At 36.7% G+C, this 16,986-nt stretch overlaps 1 protein-coding gene across 1 annotated transcript in view; it reads left to right on the top strand.

Annotated features, from left to right (window-relative positions):
- The first annotated feature begins 2,002 nt into the window (after positions 1-2,002).
- Positions 2,003-16,986, top strand: part of ptprna (protein tyrosine phosphatase receptor type Na) — a 31,458-nt gene continuing 16,474 nt past the window's right edge. The window contains exons 1-7 of the mRNA XM_079882118.1: positions 2,003-2,492; positions 5,977-6,027; positions 10,839-10,949; positions 13,869-13,962; positions 15,713-15,866; positions 15,957-16,266; positions 16,676-16,798. Coding sequence (XP_079738244.1) covers positions 2,417-2,492; positions 5,977-6,027; positions 10,839-10,949; positions 13,869-13,962; positions 15,713-15,866; positions 15,957-16,266; positions 16,676-16,798 — 919 coding nt within the window. The 5' untranslated portion in view covers positions 2,003-2,416. The remainder of the gene's footprint in view (positions 2,493-5,976; positions 6,028-10,838; positions 10,950-13,868; positions 13,963-15,712; positions 15,867-15,956; positions 16,267-16,675; positions 16,799-16,986) is intronic.

The raw sequence follows: 16,986 nt of genomic DNA, 5'->3' as shown, positions 1-16,986 counted from the left end.
TACTGTATATAAGAGGAACCAAGTAATCAGAGCCGGTCTATGAAACATTACTTTTTAGAACTATTCTACATGGAGCAATGGCAATGGTATACAAATTATTATATGTATATAACTTATTTAATCAGCTATTTTCTTTCAAGGTGAGTGTGTGTGAATGCAAAGTGGTGAATGTCATTGGTAATTAAATTTCATCATAAAAAGAATGGCATTGATTTTTGGTAAAAGTATCAAAGTAGTCATTCAGCCGTGTGTGTGTGTGTGCGCGTGGGCGTGGGGGTGGGGGGGTGGGATGGTGTGTGGGGGGATGGGTGGTTGTGTGTGTGTGTGTGTGTGTGTGTGTGTGTGTGTGTGTGTGTGCAGAGACTATATACTATACCTTAATGGAGAATTAATGGTGAGTCCCACCTAAAAACCCTAATAATAAAACAAAAACCAGTGATTGTGGGAGTAAATATTTAGCAGAGTGTTTTCAGAAAATCTATGAAAAGAATCAATACTAAATGTCAGCCAAAATTTGTTGGCCATTTTTCTTTACACGTTGTTTGTTTGTTTGAACCTATATATAATATAAGAATTGCAAAAAAAAAAAAAAAAAAAAAAAGTACAAATAAATAAATAAATTATATATATATATATATATATATATATATATATATATATATATATATATGTTCAAGAATTGCAACAAAAAAAAATGTGTATAAATAAATAAATAAATTCAATAAACATATATATTAATTTCCCATCATTTGCCAATTTAGTGTAGATGGTGGGGGAATGTGGTGTCTAAATGCCAGGACACGTGAAACCACGCATGGGTAGGGGTTATGGGGAGTGGTGGGAGTTGTCCAGGAGGTCGTCTTTCAAAAACACCCTTTGGCTGCTCTAGCAACCAACCAAACAGACATACACAGATACCAACAAGGTGAAATGCCATGTAAAAGGGGGTAAAAGCCAACATGACAAGGGGTATTGGGACGCAGTTTGAAAGATGTAAAATATGTAATAGCATGCTAAGTCCCTTTATAAAGCATTGACCTATAGCTAGACTTCATTAGACCTTCACATTTACAATCAGAACAAAACCAAAATCTTTTACAAAAAAAATGGAAAGTGGAATGGAAAAGTTTGTTCAATTTTGGAAAAAATACTTTGTGATGGAACTAATATTCTCTTGCAAAAAACATTGTGCACTCATTTTTATGTGTAAACTAAAGCAATTCTCAAAAAATATAATACTGTACCTCATATAGGGTGTGTGCATGAGAATAACACTGCACTGACAATATCTGAACAGTTGGTGGCGCCACAGCTCAGATTATTTCTTTTTTCACAGCTCAGATTAATCAACTGCACATCCTCGTAAAAATGACGTGTTTTGTTGTTACCGTCTCAATTGGTTGCATAAGATGGTGATGTATATAAATGACGACGACTGAATATGACGTTGGTTTTATTTTATTTGGATTAACTAGCAATAAAAATGTTATAGACTCCTGAAACAATATGATTTTTGACTATTATGACTATTGATTAGGGTCAACCAGATTTCTCTCATTGTTTATTTTTAATTGTCTCTTGTTAGCATTATTTCGCCATAGCAAATGTGTTGTACTTAACCATTTATCGTTGTCTTTATTTTGATTTATCCTCTTCATGTGTATGTACATGATTATCCTTACTTCCTTTGGTTATCTGATTCTACATACTGAGGTTTTGTTGAAGCTTCTTGATGTTTTCATCCATTTCATTTCTTGATTATTAATAATATGACAAATGAAAGTGGTTTCCTGCGCCGCACATTGGGGAACATATACAGTAAGTAGGCTACTGATTTGTCAGTTGTAAGCCTAATATACGACTTTGTGCATGTGTATGGATTTGCCTTTAAGGACAAATTCATTTGATACCCCTTCTTTCCTCAGTGATATGTGATGTCATTTTCTTTTTCTCCACAAGTTGTGGGAGGAGGAAAACTATAACCAACAGAAGGATTCAGTCATCTTCTGCAGTCGCCGAAAATACTGTGAATGCTAAACAGCAGACAGCCACACATCCTGCCCGCTCTTTATAGATGTCTGTTGGCCCCCTCCTTCCTTTTGCATGCAAGACTCTTCACAAATCTCCTGGGCTCCCTATGACGTAATTGCGGGTCCCCTCCACATCCGTGAAGAAAGATCGTGATTCCCGCTCCAGATCCGCACCACAAATTCTGTACATTCGTTACTGCCTCTGTATGTTTATTACTGCCTAAAACGAAAGCCTACAGTTAATGTGTCTTACCTGACGCGTCCATCACTTATGCTACAAGCGTTTAGCACAAGCCTGCGGCACCGACAGACAAGATGTGGATTTAAATTCTTGACGGAGGGCGATAAAACAACGCGCGCTGACTTCAATCCCGTGGATAGTTAATATGATGCATCCACGAGTATGGAGAGCCCTTTTTTTGACGTCCGTATTCTGCCAGCTTGGAATGGCAGGCAAATACGGTAGGTTATGTCAGCAGATGAGGAAAATCTTCGAGAAATATCTCGAAAAGAATTTCAGTTTCATTGTGCATAGACATTGTGCATTGGTGTGGTTTTTAAGGCCTATGACAATTACGATGTGGCCACATTTACTTATACACAGTACAACAAATGCTTCTATTCGTTGGAAGTTTAGTGAGTTATGTGGCGCGTATGAGATGGTTTATGTGCCATTCTTTTAAAATCACTTTTGAGATTATTTGCATATTGTGTTTGGTCGTGAGAATATTTGCATATTGTGTTTGGTCGTGTTTGCCTACACATTGCGATCACTTCTCCACCTAAATATGCATTAGAAGTGTAGTAGACTTAAACTAAACTATATTCAGCTTCGTTGCGCAACTGGTGGGAATGGACAGTATAGAGACAAGGAAGAGCGTTTCAGCACCATGGAGAGGGCCAATATTGATATTTGTTTATATAGCATCTATCCACTTTATGTTTCATTATAGGTTATTTAGGCTTTAAATCATCCGATATATACCATCCCCCTCTATCTAAGCATTATTCGGTTAAGAAAACTACTTTTTATTCTCCATCCCTGCTCTGACCAATAGAAATAACTCTTCTCTGTATCCTTGGCGACACGTCGACGACATTGGACGAGTGACCCATTTGCAAATATTTCTGTAATATATACTGTCATCTACTAAATCTTATACTATATCTTATATTTTCTAGTTGATTAACACACTCTCGAGTGCACTGTCGTAGTTTGCTTAATAAACGCCTTTTTTCTTAGGGTTGTTGTTGGTATTTTAATTCATCCGCGCGTTACTATTGACATTTATGAATGGTAGAGCTCAACAGATTCTCACTAGCTACCCTTTGCACAGGCTGGTTAAGGCTTTAGTTTTGTGTAAATGAAATGCAGGATCAATTATTTATTTATATTTCATTTTTTTCTTTTTCTATAGCCTATTCATTGTGAGTTTCATTATAAAATTGATAGCATTTGTTGCAGTCTTCGCAAGCATTAGTTTTGTCTCGTTCATCCTAACATTTCCATTGGCTGGTGTTGATTTTGAAACAGGATGATTTTTCCATCATTCTTGCATTTGCCCACACCTTGTTTCATGAGTCTCTGATTGATATTTATTGTTGCAAGTCCAGTCATTATATTATTGAGTTTGGTTTAAGACTTAAGAGGCTTAAACCAGAGGAATATAATTGTATATTAAAGAAAAATGGCAAGTGTTGCCTTTGTAAAGATTATAGGAAAAACCTTGTAGAATTAGGTTTAGAGTCGACTTAAGGGTTTTTGATACTAATTTATACAGACAACTGATTGGAGTATTTTATGCATTTATATTGCTTATTATCTTAACACAATTAATAATGATTATTCCATTTTGAGAATAGACTTGCACTGTCTGAGACTAAAATCTGTCAATGGTTGGTGTTGTTAAAAAAAATTTATGCAGGAATTCAGAGCACCTTTTTAATCATTAATCCAGTGTGAGTAAAACACGGTCATAGTGATTTTCACTGATGTGATAAGTAATCATTGGAAAGTGGAGAGGTTGACATCAAATTATTATTATTTTTTTTTTTTTCATTTCTAAGAGGTTTACCATCTGTCTGAGTACATTTGCTCTACTGGAAAATAGCCATAGATAATAAACAAACTTTACACATTTTACACAATCTAATTGTCATTGAGTGTATTGTTTCAAAAATAGCTCTTTAATGAAATTGTGTTGAGTAACCTTCACTCTTCGCATAGAGCTCATCAGTATATTATGAGAGTGAAGAATTATGTTTTTAAGCTAACTTTAAAAACAAACAAACACATTTCGGTATATATTTCCATTCAGAATGATTTAAAAACACCCCATGCTTTTTAAATGGTCCACTTTTGTTTTTAGGCCACTTTACTTTATTCTCCGACAGCTTTATCAGTCTGACTCTTTATCTGTGTTTGTCCTGCTCGGTTCCCCTGACATCAGTGCTGTTGGCCAGCCTGGCGATTCACACACACACACACACACACACACACACACACACACACACACACACACACACACACACACACACACACACACACACACACACACACACGCTCAAGCATAGTCAGGTCATGCTCACTGGCAGTTATGTTGCCTTTTTATTTGATCAGCTGTGTTCAGCACATGCCCAGAGCTTCTTTCCTCATTCTATCTGCCCACACAGAGTTCTGCATCTTAGGGGAAAAACAAGCTACTCCAATCATAGGCCATCATGGATGAATGATTCTTGTCATTGATTCATCTTGATTCAATATTGTTTATACGCTTTCGGACTGTGTTTTTAAGCTCTAATACTTGTGCCAGAGTCAGCTTTGACAGGTTTGTTCATAGTATCATGCTGAGATGAATGTGTTGGTGAAGGAAAGGTTACTTGAATATAGTCTTTTCTAAATCGGCACTGACAAAAATGCTTTGAAGTTTTGGGTAGATGTTAAATTTAAGGCCTGATTTACTAAAAAGGAAATTTTTTGTGAAACTGCAAATTCCCTAAAAGCGCTAAAGGGAGTGGATTATTCTGCTGGTGATTCTGACAATACACAAATTAAAGAACACAGAAGCAGCACATTTCCATAATGACTAACGTAAATTAGCGCATAGGGTCGCAAACAAGCAGAGCCGATGATAATTAGGTGCGGGACAGTTTAAACACAATAACACGTGAAAGAGAACTTAGCTTAATACTCACAGGACGCACCGTCTGACAATCAGCTTTCTGTGTGCGTGCTTCGGATGTGTGCGCTCAGAAAACCATTATAATTATTTTCTATTTATAAATACACACACATGCATATATATTTAAGAAAAATGTGTTATTTATATATAAAATATTTATATATATTATAAATATATATATACACAGTATATACATGCAAATATTTCTTAAATATATACATGCATGTGTGTGTATTTATATATAGAAAATAATTATACACCGTACACACACATATATTATGTAAAAACAAACTTTTATTTTGGATGCGATTAATCGCGATTAATCGTTTGACAGCCCTACTAATTAGTAAGTGTCGGTTCACAAAGAATGTGTTTTTGCTGTTAAAAACACATGATGTAGGTCAGTGGAACTAAAAAAAAACGTTTCAGAATGTTCAATGCTGCAAAAGAATGCGAGTGCAACAGTTAAAGACACCCGTCTAGCGCGTGTTTACATTGAAAAACAATGGAAAAGCAGTGGAATGGAAACACGCGTTCTGTGTCTAAATCACGTTGCATTATTTATTCAAATACCCATAAATCACATAAATTTTGCATCTGAAAGGGAAACTCCCATTAAAAGGTCAGCCGCATTAAAATAGCTCCACTCACGCTGGCGCAAGTTTTTAGTAAATCTGGCCCTAAATGTTTTTATTCTATTTTCAGTTGCTTTTTTTTAATAATTCTTATCTTTCCATTTGTCTTTTTTTCTCTCTTGCATGCAGGCTGTTTGTTTGAGAAGAGGCTGTGCTCTAGGGAGCAGTTCTGCTCTGATGGTGAGTATCACACTTCGGGGACAATATTTTATGTCGTTCACAGATACAGTAATTCTCTGAAGTTCAAAAACAAGGACTTTGTTGCTATCTTCTGTGTCCTGTCTCTATTTCTTGCTCCTGATGATCTAATCGTGAGTTCCGGATCATCGCTTGACAGCACAGATCTGCCACATCCTGCTACAACGCAACAAGAGACGCATACACACAGCTAAATAATTTACGCAGCAGGAAATTTCACTCATTTTATATTAGTCAACAGTAACCAAGTTGGTGTGTTTTGGAGGAGCATGTTTACGTTATTTGCGTCAGATATGCCTATAGATGTACAAGTGGGGATACAATAGGATTCATACGTCTAGGACCACTATAGAAAACCTTATATTTTGCATTATTTCCTAATTTAATAAAAATTTTGGTTACACTTTATTTTACAGTATGTGCACTTACAATGTACTTACCTAAGAAAGTACTGGTAATATAGGTTTAGGGGTAGGTTCAGGGTTAGTAGTTATTACCCAGTTTTTGTAATTGCTATAATAAGTAAATAGTAGATTCATGTGGAACAGGACTGTAAAATAAAGTGCTACCCAATTCTTCATTACAACTATTATTATTAGTATAACAATTTGAATGAAAGGTTTAATTGATGAATTAAATTAATTTCAGAAGTAATACACTCTCATGAAGCTGTCACTGGGGCCATATCATTTTAAAAGGTACACATTTGTACCTTATTTACCTCTAAAGGCTGCGTATTAGTACCATAAATGTACATATTAGTACCTTCTGAAAGGTGTCTATCTTTTGCATTAATGACAGCAGCACTTGAGCTGCACAAACTCCGTTAAACCTGTAAACAAGCGGAAAACTTGATGTTCTTCAGCATGATTTGAGATTTATGCAAAATGCATCTCGTGCTCAAAAGAACATTTGACCATCTGTACAAAGGGGTTCACAAAGTCATTGTCGGAAGTGTGCAGTTTTTATTAGAAATAGTGTGGAATCACAAATATGAAGCAAAATGTAGCAAAATCCTAAACCTTTCTGTTAATTTGCAGGATTCAATATATTTTTTTTAAAATAATGTGGTCTCAGACTTTTGAACACTGTATGTAACATTTAGACGACGTTAGATGAAGTTATCAGTGCTGCTTATTGTATGTATTTTTCACTCTTAAAAATAATAGTTCCTTATTGGCAATGGTGGTTCCATGAAGAAGCTTTAACATCCACAAAACCTTTCTATTGCACAAAAGGCCCTTTACAGTGGAAAAAAAAGGCTCTTTAGATTATTAAAATCTTCTTCACACTCAGAAAAAAAAAATGGTTCTTTTAAAAACTACTCACTGAGGTTTGTTGGGGAACCCAGAATGGCTCTTATATTGCATCACTGCAAAAAAATAAAAATAAATAAAAGACCTTTTGGAAGCTTTATTTTTAAGAGGTGTGTATCGGTATACCCATATCGCTTTTTGTGTTTTAATGCAATACCTGGTATCATTCACATATCCCATCTGTGATTTTGTACTCCTCTCAGGGATTTACCTGTGTCTGTATTACCACAGCCATAAACCATAGTATTCTGTCACCTGCTCTTCTCTCTCCCCGTCAAGCCCCACCCCCCCACCCCTGCTCCACGTCCCCTTGGTAACGGTGACATCATCAAGCCCATGGAAGCTGGGTGTACGCCCCCACAATCACTGATGACTCACTACCCGGCGCTTACGCACACAATCACGTCTCATACGCACATACGCGCACATTATATACCCACACGGATACCTGCCATTTCAAAAGAGGTTGCACAAACACAAGGAGCTCTTTCAAAGACTTGTGTTCGCAGTGACGGTCAAGGCCTCCGTGTTCCCAATCTTATAAAATGATGGAATAGGTGTATAAATAAACTGTTTTTTTTTTTCTTCAGTGAAAAGCTGTTTGCCTTTTGCTGTTTGAAGGTTTTACACCTTCAAACACACATAATGACAGAGCTGGGTAGATTACTTACAAATTGTAGTCAGTTAATTACATGACAAAAAATGTAGTAAGTAATGTAATCTAGGTTACTCATTTTAGGTAATATAATCTGACTACTTTAAGATTACTTTTGACCTAAATCGTTTATCACATTGACTTGAATAGAATAATCGGTTACACTTTATTTTAAGGTTTCATTGTTACAGTGTAATTATATATTTAAGTACTGAGTAATATTAATTAACTACATGTACTTACTATAGGGTTAGGGTTTGGTTGAGGGTTAGTTGCGTGTAGTTATGCATCATTTACTGTTATTACTATAGTAAGTGCATGTAACATATGTAACAAGGACACTGTAAAATAAAGTGTTACCGAATAATCTTGTACCATATTGATATAAAAATACAAAGAGAAAAAAATACATTCCATTCTTTGTTTTCAACCACATGAACAGCATTAAATATTACATTACGTCAGGGATTCCCAGACTCAGGTTCATGATGGAAGTTTTATAAGTAATTAAATCATATATTAAAAATTTAAATAAAAACAATCAAAATAAAACATTTACTAAAAAAGATTTAAAAAAAAAAATTGTTTACCTGCATGTCATATGACCATTAACCATTTTATTAATGAACTTTAAATAAATATATTATGGCAAAGAGGTTCAGCTGACAAAAAAAGTTTACATTGGATGTAAATATGAAATTACGAGATTTTAATGTTATATAATCTGATTACAAGAACTTCATTTTTGGAATCTGAATATGTAAGACTACATGTAATCAGACCCAGCACTGCAAATTGAAAGGCAGGTGTTCGTATTTAACTGAATATGTACAGAGACACTAGTGAAAGAGAGAATAAAAGAGTTATCAACCTTTTATATAAGACACTCTGGATCCACCTGAAGTGTCTTTAATTATTATGTACTAATTAAATTAATCATTTGATACAATGCACTTATTGTGTACATGTTTTTTCACTCATATTTAAAAAAATACCCACATTGTAACCTACATCTGTAATTAATTTCTGTAATTACATCTATAATTACATTGTTGTCCCTTCTCTTACATACCACCAAACCTGTCTCTAACCTTACCCGTATCCCACCTCAATAGCAGCAAAAGTGTATTGCAATACAACATGAATACATACAACAAGTACATTGCACTTAAGCTTTTGTTATATGCAAGTATAGTTGTTAAAGACACCTAATATAAAGTGGGACCAAAACTCTTTACTGATTAATTTCTGTCGCAAAATGGGTTTAAACATAATAGACCTCGGGTTTACGTTTGCAAAATAAAAAAGAGAGATTCCCAAAACCTTCACTTCATACCTTGTTCTGTCATTTCATCATAGGAATTTGGTCAAGAATAGATTCTAACAAACGTGTATGTTTTATATGTATATAGCCTCAAAATCCTGCACACTATCAATACTTGCATAAAGTATATATTATTAGCAACGTTTCGGTCGCATGACCTTCATCAGGCATAGCCTATACAACCTACTGTTCAAGCTCGATCACATTTAAAATGATATCATGACCAATCACTGTGAAGATCCATCAATTACCAATCACACTCAATGACTGAATACACTTGAAAGTTACTTCAAAAATTGTACATTGTATAACATAATTTTTTTTTTACTATATAATGGGGGGGGGGGGGTCTAGCTATAGCATCATATTAAATAAAGCTTCATCATTCATGAAGCATGTAGCCCCAATGTTGCCTCAAAATCTATGTAATTATGTGGGTTGGTCTATGCTAAACTGTTTTTCTGTATTGTCAGCAATAGTGTAAAATAAAAATGCAGCAACCTTTTAAAAGTGTACGTTATGATATATGTATCAATTATGAGAGGCAATTTGGTAACACTTTACAACAAGGTCCCATTATACACTAGTTAATGCTTTAACATTAACAATGAGCAATACGTGTGTTACAGTATTTATGAATCTTTGTTAATGTTAGTTTAAAAAAAGCATTAATTATAGTTGATGTTAGTTCAGATACATGAAATAATATTAACAGATACAACTTTTGATTTTAATAATGCATTAGTAAATGTTGAAATTAACATTAACTAAGATTTATAAATGCTTTAGAAGTGTAAAGTTTATGTTAACTAATGATAAACCTATTGTAAAGTGTTACCAATAATTGTGTGTTTTCTTTCTTTTACTAAAGCGGCGGTGTGACATCAGTTCTCCTCCTGGGTCACTTCTATTGCGATGTAATAATGTACTGTGTATTTCCATGCCCCAGGGCAACTGATCTATCGCCCCCATAGAGCTCTCACATCTCCGTCTGTGCTAGAAATAGCTGTGAGTCATATTCATGGACAGACTCGCTCAGAGATATAGAAAATGGCCGGGTTCATGTTTAGAGCTCATCTGCGTTAAGGGATCAAGGTCTTTTTTTAAACCACACAACTGGAGGTTTAGTCAGGGATGAGTCAGTGGTGTATGTGTGGGATGTGAGTGTATGAAAGTGTGTGTGGAGTGGGTTGAATATGTTATGGGTGTTTGTTAGTCAGGAAACTGGCTCATTTTTCACGCATGGGTTATTTTGTCTGTGACATTTTAATATGCCTCTTAGTCACACTGTAATTTTTGTTTGAGTGTTTAAGATGACGCTTAATTTTTTCGACATTGTTTATACTAACTTTAGTAACTTTTAAACCTATCTTAGTTGAGAAGGCTCTATTATTATAAAAAAAATATTGTGGAAATATTATTTTAAAATATATATTTTTTTCCAGATTTTCTCTTCAGTGTTCTAAATCTGAATAATTTGTTTTTGTTTGTATTACAGACAAGATCTTTGGACAGTGTCGGAGCTCCAGACATGATCAGGTTCAGTACCAGATCTCTGTTCCTGTTCTTCAGAGACTGCAGGAAGTGCTCAAAGAGTTAATGATTCAGGGTAAGCACACACACACACACACACACACACACACAGAGGCAGAGAGAGAGAATCTATGTGCACACACAACTTTAATAACAAAAGACAAAAACACAAATTATCCAGACAGGCAAACAATCCACATGAACAGCAAAGAACAAGAACGTCCTGGCACCCCCGACTGCACAGCATGAAAGCAAACAAAGACTAACAAATCATGAAATTCAGAATATCAAGTTTTTCTGAAGCTCTGCGAAGCACGAATGACATTTACTCTCACAGTTGACGTCCTGCGTTGAATCCAGTGAATAGTTGCTTTGTTGCCTCTGGGTCATTTAATTAATTAAATTTGAACAATTTTAAATGTTGGATAGTAATAATAATAATTTGTTACATTTATATAGCGCTTTGAGTACCCAGAAAAGCGCTATATAAATGTAACAAATTATTATTATTACTATCCAACATTTAAAATTGTTCAAATTTAATGGGTACTCAGAGCGCTTTACATAGAAGGGGGGAATCTCCTCAACCACCACCAATGTGCAGCATCCATCTGGATGATGCGACGGCAGCCATATTGCGCCAGAACGCCCACCACACACCAGCTTACTGGTGGAGAGGAGACAGAATGATGAAGCCAATCAGTATATGGGGATGATTAGGAGGCCATGATGGACAGAGGCCAAGGGGCAAATTTGGCCAGGATGCCGTGGTTACATCCTTACTCTTTTTCGAAGGACATCCTGGGATTTTTAATGACCACAGAGAGTCAGGTCCTCGGTTTAACGGCTCATCCGAAGGTCGGTGTTCTTTGACAGTATAGTGTCCCCATCACTACACTGGGGCGTTAGGACCCACACAGACCACCTGCTGGCCTCACTAACACCTCCTCCAGCAGTAACCTGGTTTTCTCAGGAGGTCTCCCATCCAGGTACTGACCAGGCTCAGCCCTGCTTAGCTTCAGTGGGCAACCAGTCTTGGGCTACATGGTGATATGGATGCAACCATACCAGTATCGGTATCAAGCCCGATAAAGTGGTTCCCTAGATTATTATAGGAAGGCTGTACAGTAATCACATGAGCACAATCGCGAATAGCCTATTAAATTGAGTCCCTTTAGTGTCTTCTTGCGCTTTAACGGACAAATTCACCACAAAATGCCTGTATAGGCAAATGCAAACGGTTGAAAAGAAAATACATACGTAACAGCATGTCAGATACGTGCAGCTCTTAAAGTGACAGCAGCCTTATAAACCTATTGCTGTCTTTGTCCTCAATGTTAATCTAACAACAAAAGAAAGAGAAAATGACTCACTGCCCTTGACTGGTTGAGCCCTGCTGGAGCAGCTCTAAATATTCAGTGCTATTAAATTAAAGATAAAATATGGTAGAGCAATAATATGAATAGTATAACAGTCGCTCCTACAATAAATTTTAACAGGCATTAGGCATGAAAATAACTGAAGGAAATATCTATTTGCTAAGCCAACTAATTTGATTAACATTCTTTTGGTTTATTTGCCCAATATTTTTAACATTTAAAAATGCAATGAAAATACAGGTAGCGGTACTTAGTATCGGCAAGTGCTAAAAAAAAAGTATCGTTATCGGACTCGTTCTGGAAAAAGTGGTATCGGTGCATCCCTACTGGATAGAAATAAAGGAAAATTCATTTATATACAAATATTTTATTATGAAAAATCTTTTCAACATTTTACCTGAAATATCAGGATATCAGGATTTATTTGGTACTGACAACCAACCACTTATGACTTTTCAAATATTTAACACTTTATTGTTTTTCTGAATCCTTATATTACCAGTTTAAGAATAGACAGACTGTCATCTACTTCCATATCTAATGGAGTGTGTCATGCGCTGTGCAAGTAATATCAGAAGTAATAATTTATTATAATATCAAAGGAAATTAAAGCTGCAAGCAGCATTTATCGGGGTTCAAGCAATTAAGGCCTTTAAGGCCTTTAAGCACAAAAGCATCAAAAGTTATTAACTTTTATTTAGCAAGCATGTAACCACTGACATAATAGATGGAAAACACCATTTACAGCCAATACAGGCAATATACCATAGGAAATATATGGTTTTAAAGCTTTTTAACAGTTATAGCGCCACCTATGGTCCGATCTCCATAAAATTTTGCATGCTTCTTTATGATGTTATGTCACATATGCTCACCAATTTTGGTGAAGTTCTGAGTTTTCATTTGGGATTTATAGGCTTTTTAGTGTATTTTGCCACGCCCCTTTTCTAAATGACCCTGTTACAGCCACCCAAATGCAAAAGTTCAACTTTTTTTTCTATAATTATTGATCTAGAGAGTCCAGAGAATTGTCCTAGACTGGTCTGGTACCGATCGGGCCAAAAACCAGGAACTAGTTCACAAAAGTAGGTTTCGGACAAAATTCGACATAGCAGAAAATTTTTCCTGCCTAAATCGAAATAGCCATTTTGTCCGCCTTGAGCCAGGGGTCACAGTGGTGTAAGACACTTGAGTCTTGGACAAACGGTCTAAGAGTTATGGGCGATTTTGTACTTTTGGTCGCTGCAGCGCCACCTATGGGCCAATCGGGGTCATACTCTGATAGGTTGTCCCCAAATTGAGGCCTACCATCTGGCCAGGTTTCACGTCTCTAGGCCTTACGGTTTGGCCTGCACGATGCGTTTTACGAATCCTTACAATTACAATAGGGTTTCAGCATTTCATGCTTGAACCCCTAATTATGAAGAAATTGTACATTATACAAAGATTATACATTAGACTAAACGAAAACAAATAAACCATTTCTGATAGGATTGAGTATCTGAGTTTTATCTGACTTGTTTTCAAGAAAAAATACACTTACGATGCACACTAACGCGCACCTGTAATGGCGCGTGTGTCTGTAATGATGTGTGTGTTTGTGTGCATGTGGACAGGATTCTCCTGGCAGGATGAAATCACCCAGCGCATCATTGCTAAGGAGCTGAGCCGTATTCCTCACACACGCTCCCAAAAGGTCCAGAATGCACAGTGAGTATCAGAAACAAATGCGACTTTCAGTTTAAAGGAATAGTATCATTTACTCACCATCATGTCGTTCCAAAACCTGTATGACATTTCTTCAGTGCAATATTTTTTTCTTCCTGTGCAATTACAGTTAATGGATTCTGGAGCTCAAAATAACCATAAAAGTATCATGAAAGTGCACTGTATTCTAAGTTGTTGTTTTTTTATTCATACAAGAGCTTTGTGAATATTGAATTGTTATTCACTTCCCTGGTTCAGTCAAGATGAACTTGAGGACCAGATCAGTCTGAATCTTTAATTCATTTTAAGACCGTGTTTTAAACCTTATCAATCAATGTGTTTCAACAGAATATTTTATTCATCAATCACTACTTCAATCATGAATGTTCAAAGTAGAGCTTGCTTGGTCAAGATTTTCTTTTTAAAGATTTATTTTGGGGTTTTTGCATTTATTTTTTTCATTTTCATTTTATTTTTGGTGTTTTTTGTGCATTTATATAGAGAATTTACCCTCATTCACTATTACTATTATTAGCCCGGAAGGGCTTCCGCTTGTGCTTGCTGTTTAATAATCATTTGAAACTTAGCAAACTGGCAGCTCCTGTAGTTGAAAATATATTGAACTGTGTCATGGAAACTAACATGTATAAAACTTAAAGGAACACGCCGACTTTTTGGGACTTTAGCTTATTCACCGTATCCCCCAGAGTTAGATAAGTCCATACATACCCTTCTAATCTCCGTGCGTGCCGTAACTCTGTCTGACGCACCCACCGCTAGCCTAGCTTAGCACAAAGACTGGAGGTAAACGGCTCCAGCTAGCATACTGCTCCCAATAAGTGACAAAATAACGCCAACATTTTCCTATTTACATGTTGTGATTTGTATAGTCACAGCGTGCACAAGTAACAAGGTCACATGAGACACAGCCATCTTCTATCTTCTATATCTTCTAAACGTATACATACTGGGAACTATATTCTCAGAAGGCGAAGCACTGATACTTCTGCGGAGTGATTTGCTCCAACTCTGAGCGAACTCTCTGCTCTTCACCACGTGGCTTCTCAGGTGCTGCGAGCAAATCACTCTGCCCAAGTAGCAGTGCTTCGCCTTCAGAGAATATAGTTCCCAGTATGTATACGGTTAGAAGATGGATGTATGGATGATTCAGCTGCGGGCGCCATCTTCTGGTCATTCGGCAAGAGACTCTCACAGTGCATTATGGGTATTCTCTACCCGCTGAGTGTACATCAGTTGTACACTCATTATTGCGATGCATTATGGGATTGAATGAGTGCACTCAATAACGTCACCTATGGTTTCGGACACCACTACAAATGGCTGTTCCCTCAAATAGTGCCCTATTTAAGGGTATAGTGGGCGATTTCGGACACAGCCAAGATTTTCAATAAATATGACTTATTACTGAAATATTGTTGTGTTTCTCACACAAAAGACTTCCAATATACTGCACAGACGTGCATGGTCTACTTATGATCCCTAAAAGATCCCTAATACTTTTATGGTGCTTTTGTATCCTTTTTGAGGCTTGAAAGGTCCAATCTATTGTGTTTGTATAAAAAAATCATTCTTCAGAATTTCTCCTTTTGTGTTACACAGAAGAGAAAGCAATTTTTATATTACAACTATTCCTTTGAGTGTCTCCGGTAAAACCTGATTTCAGAGGTCTTGTCGGACCTCAGATGTTTGATCTCTGGTATTAGATTTTAATGCAACTGACTGAATTTTTCAGGCCGCCACAGCCTGCAGCTAAGAAGGTCTATTCCAGCTCGAACTCTGAGCCTGGTCCAGCTCAGAGCTACATGGATTACATGGTCTTAGACCCCCACCAGTCCTCCTCGCTCCGGATGCAAACCCTACCAATGGACCCATACTCATACCTACAAGTAAATCTGGCATAGAAAGTAGCATAAAAAAACAGATTTATGAGGGGAAAAAATGCTTTTTAGACTCATTTTCTCATTGTTCTCTAACAGGAGGACATGACCCATTCACTCCATCCTCACAGCAGCATGGGATACCAGCGACCACCCTCTCGAACGGGATCCCAGCAAAAAGACAGAGACCGTCAGCTCCTGGAAGATGCAGTGTCTCTCTACCTCTCCTCCGCACAACCCTCGTTCCGTCACAGGGGGGCAGCAGCCCTCCCTGCCGCTCCATACTATGAGGATCTAGATTTCCCTTTGGAATATGGAGAGGACTACACCCTACAGGAACAGCCCAGCTCAACCCAGCGCACCAACAAGAAACCCCCTCAGGACTACAGTTCTCTTGCCGGACTTGATGGTGAGTAGAGTACCTTTTTTGGGATGTGACATATAAATGTTAAGATTTTTGCCATTTTTGCTTTAGTTTTGAATTGGAGTAAATTCATATTATGGAGCTGTTTATTGTATCTTGCATGTGTATTTTGAACTTGTTTGCTCACAGATTTCCTTTCCTAGATTTAACAATACAAATATGTTTTTGTGAAACTCAAGGATGGGATTCCTGTATCTAAAATAGAAGCTATTGGTGCTAGTATAACACCAAGGTCGTGGTGTAAATCCCAGGAAATGCACTACTGTAATGTTTGATGTTAGTGGTTGCTGGGAGGGATTGCAGAGTTAGTATTTAATTGTATGGTGCAACAAAACGTCACCTGGATATGTGACAATGAACTCTTGAATGTTGAATCTTGAACTTTGTGTTACAGATGATAAACTGGCGCAGTTGGCAAGTCTTTTAAAGGGTCTTGGGGTGGACCCACGAGACCTGAGCCCTCAGCAGATTAAAAGACTTATAGTGTTACAGCTGCTACAAAACATGGAGAACACAGGTATATAGTGGCATCACAACACAAACAAATGTACTTATGGCATGCATGCAGACATATGCATCGTCAAAACTGCTTGAATCATATAGGAGGAAGTCACTGCATCTGGTCTTATTGTCATGCACGTCAAGTTTTTATTTTAATATCATTTAGATTATTCGGGGGACAAAAGCACTGTGCGATGTTTTTTT

Source organism: Squalius cephalus (assembly GCF_949319135.1).
Source record: "Squalius cephalus genome assembly, chromosome: 9".
Classification (NCBI taxonomy): Eukaryota; Metazoa; Chordata; class Actinopteri; order Cypriniformes; family Leuciscidae; genus Squalius; species Squalius cephalus.
The sequence above is the reverse complement of the archived record's forward strand: the minus strand, read 5'-3'. Positions and strand labels throughout refer to the sequence as shown.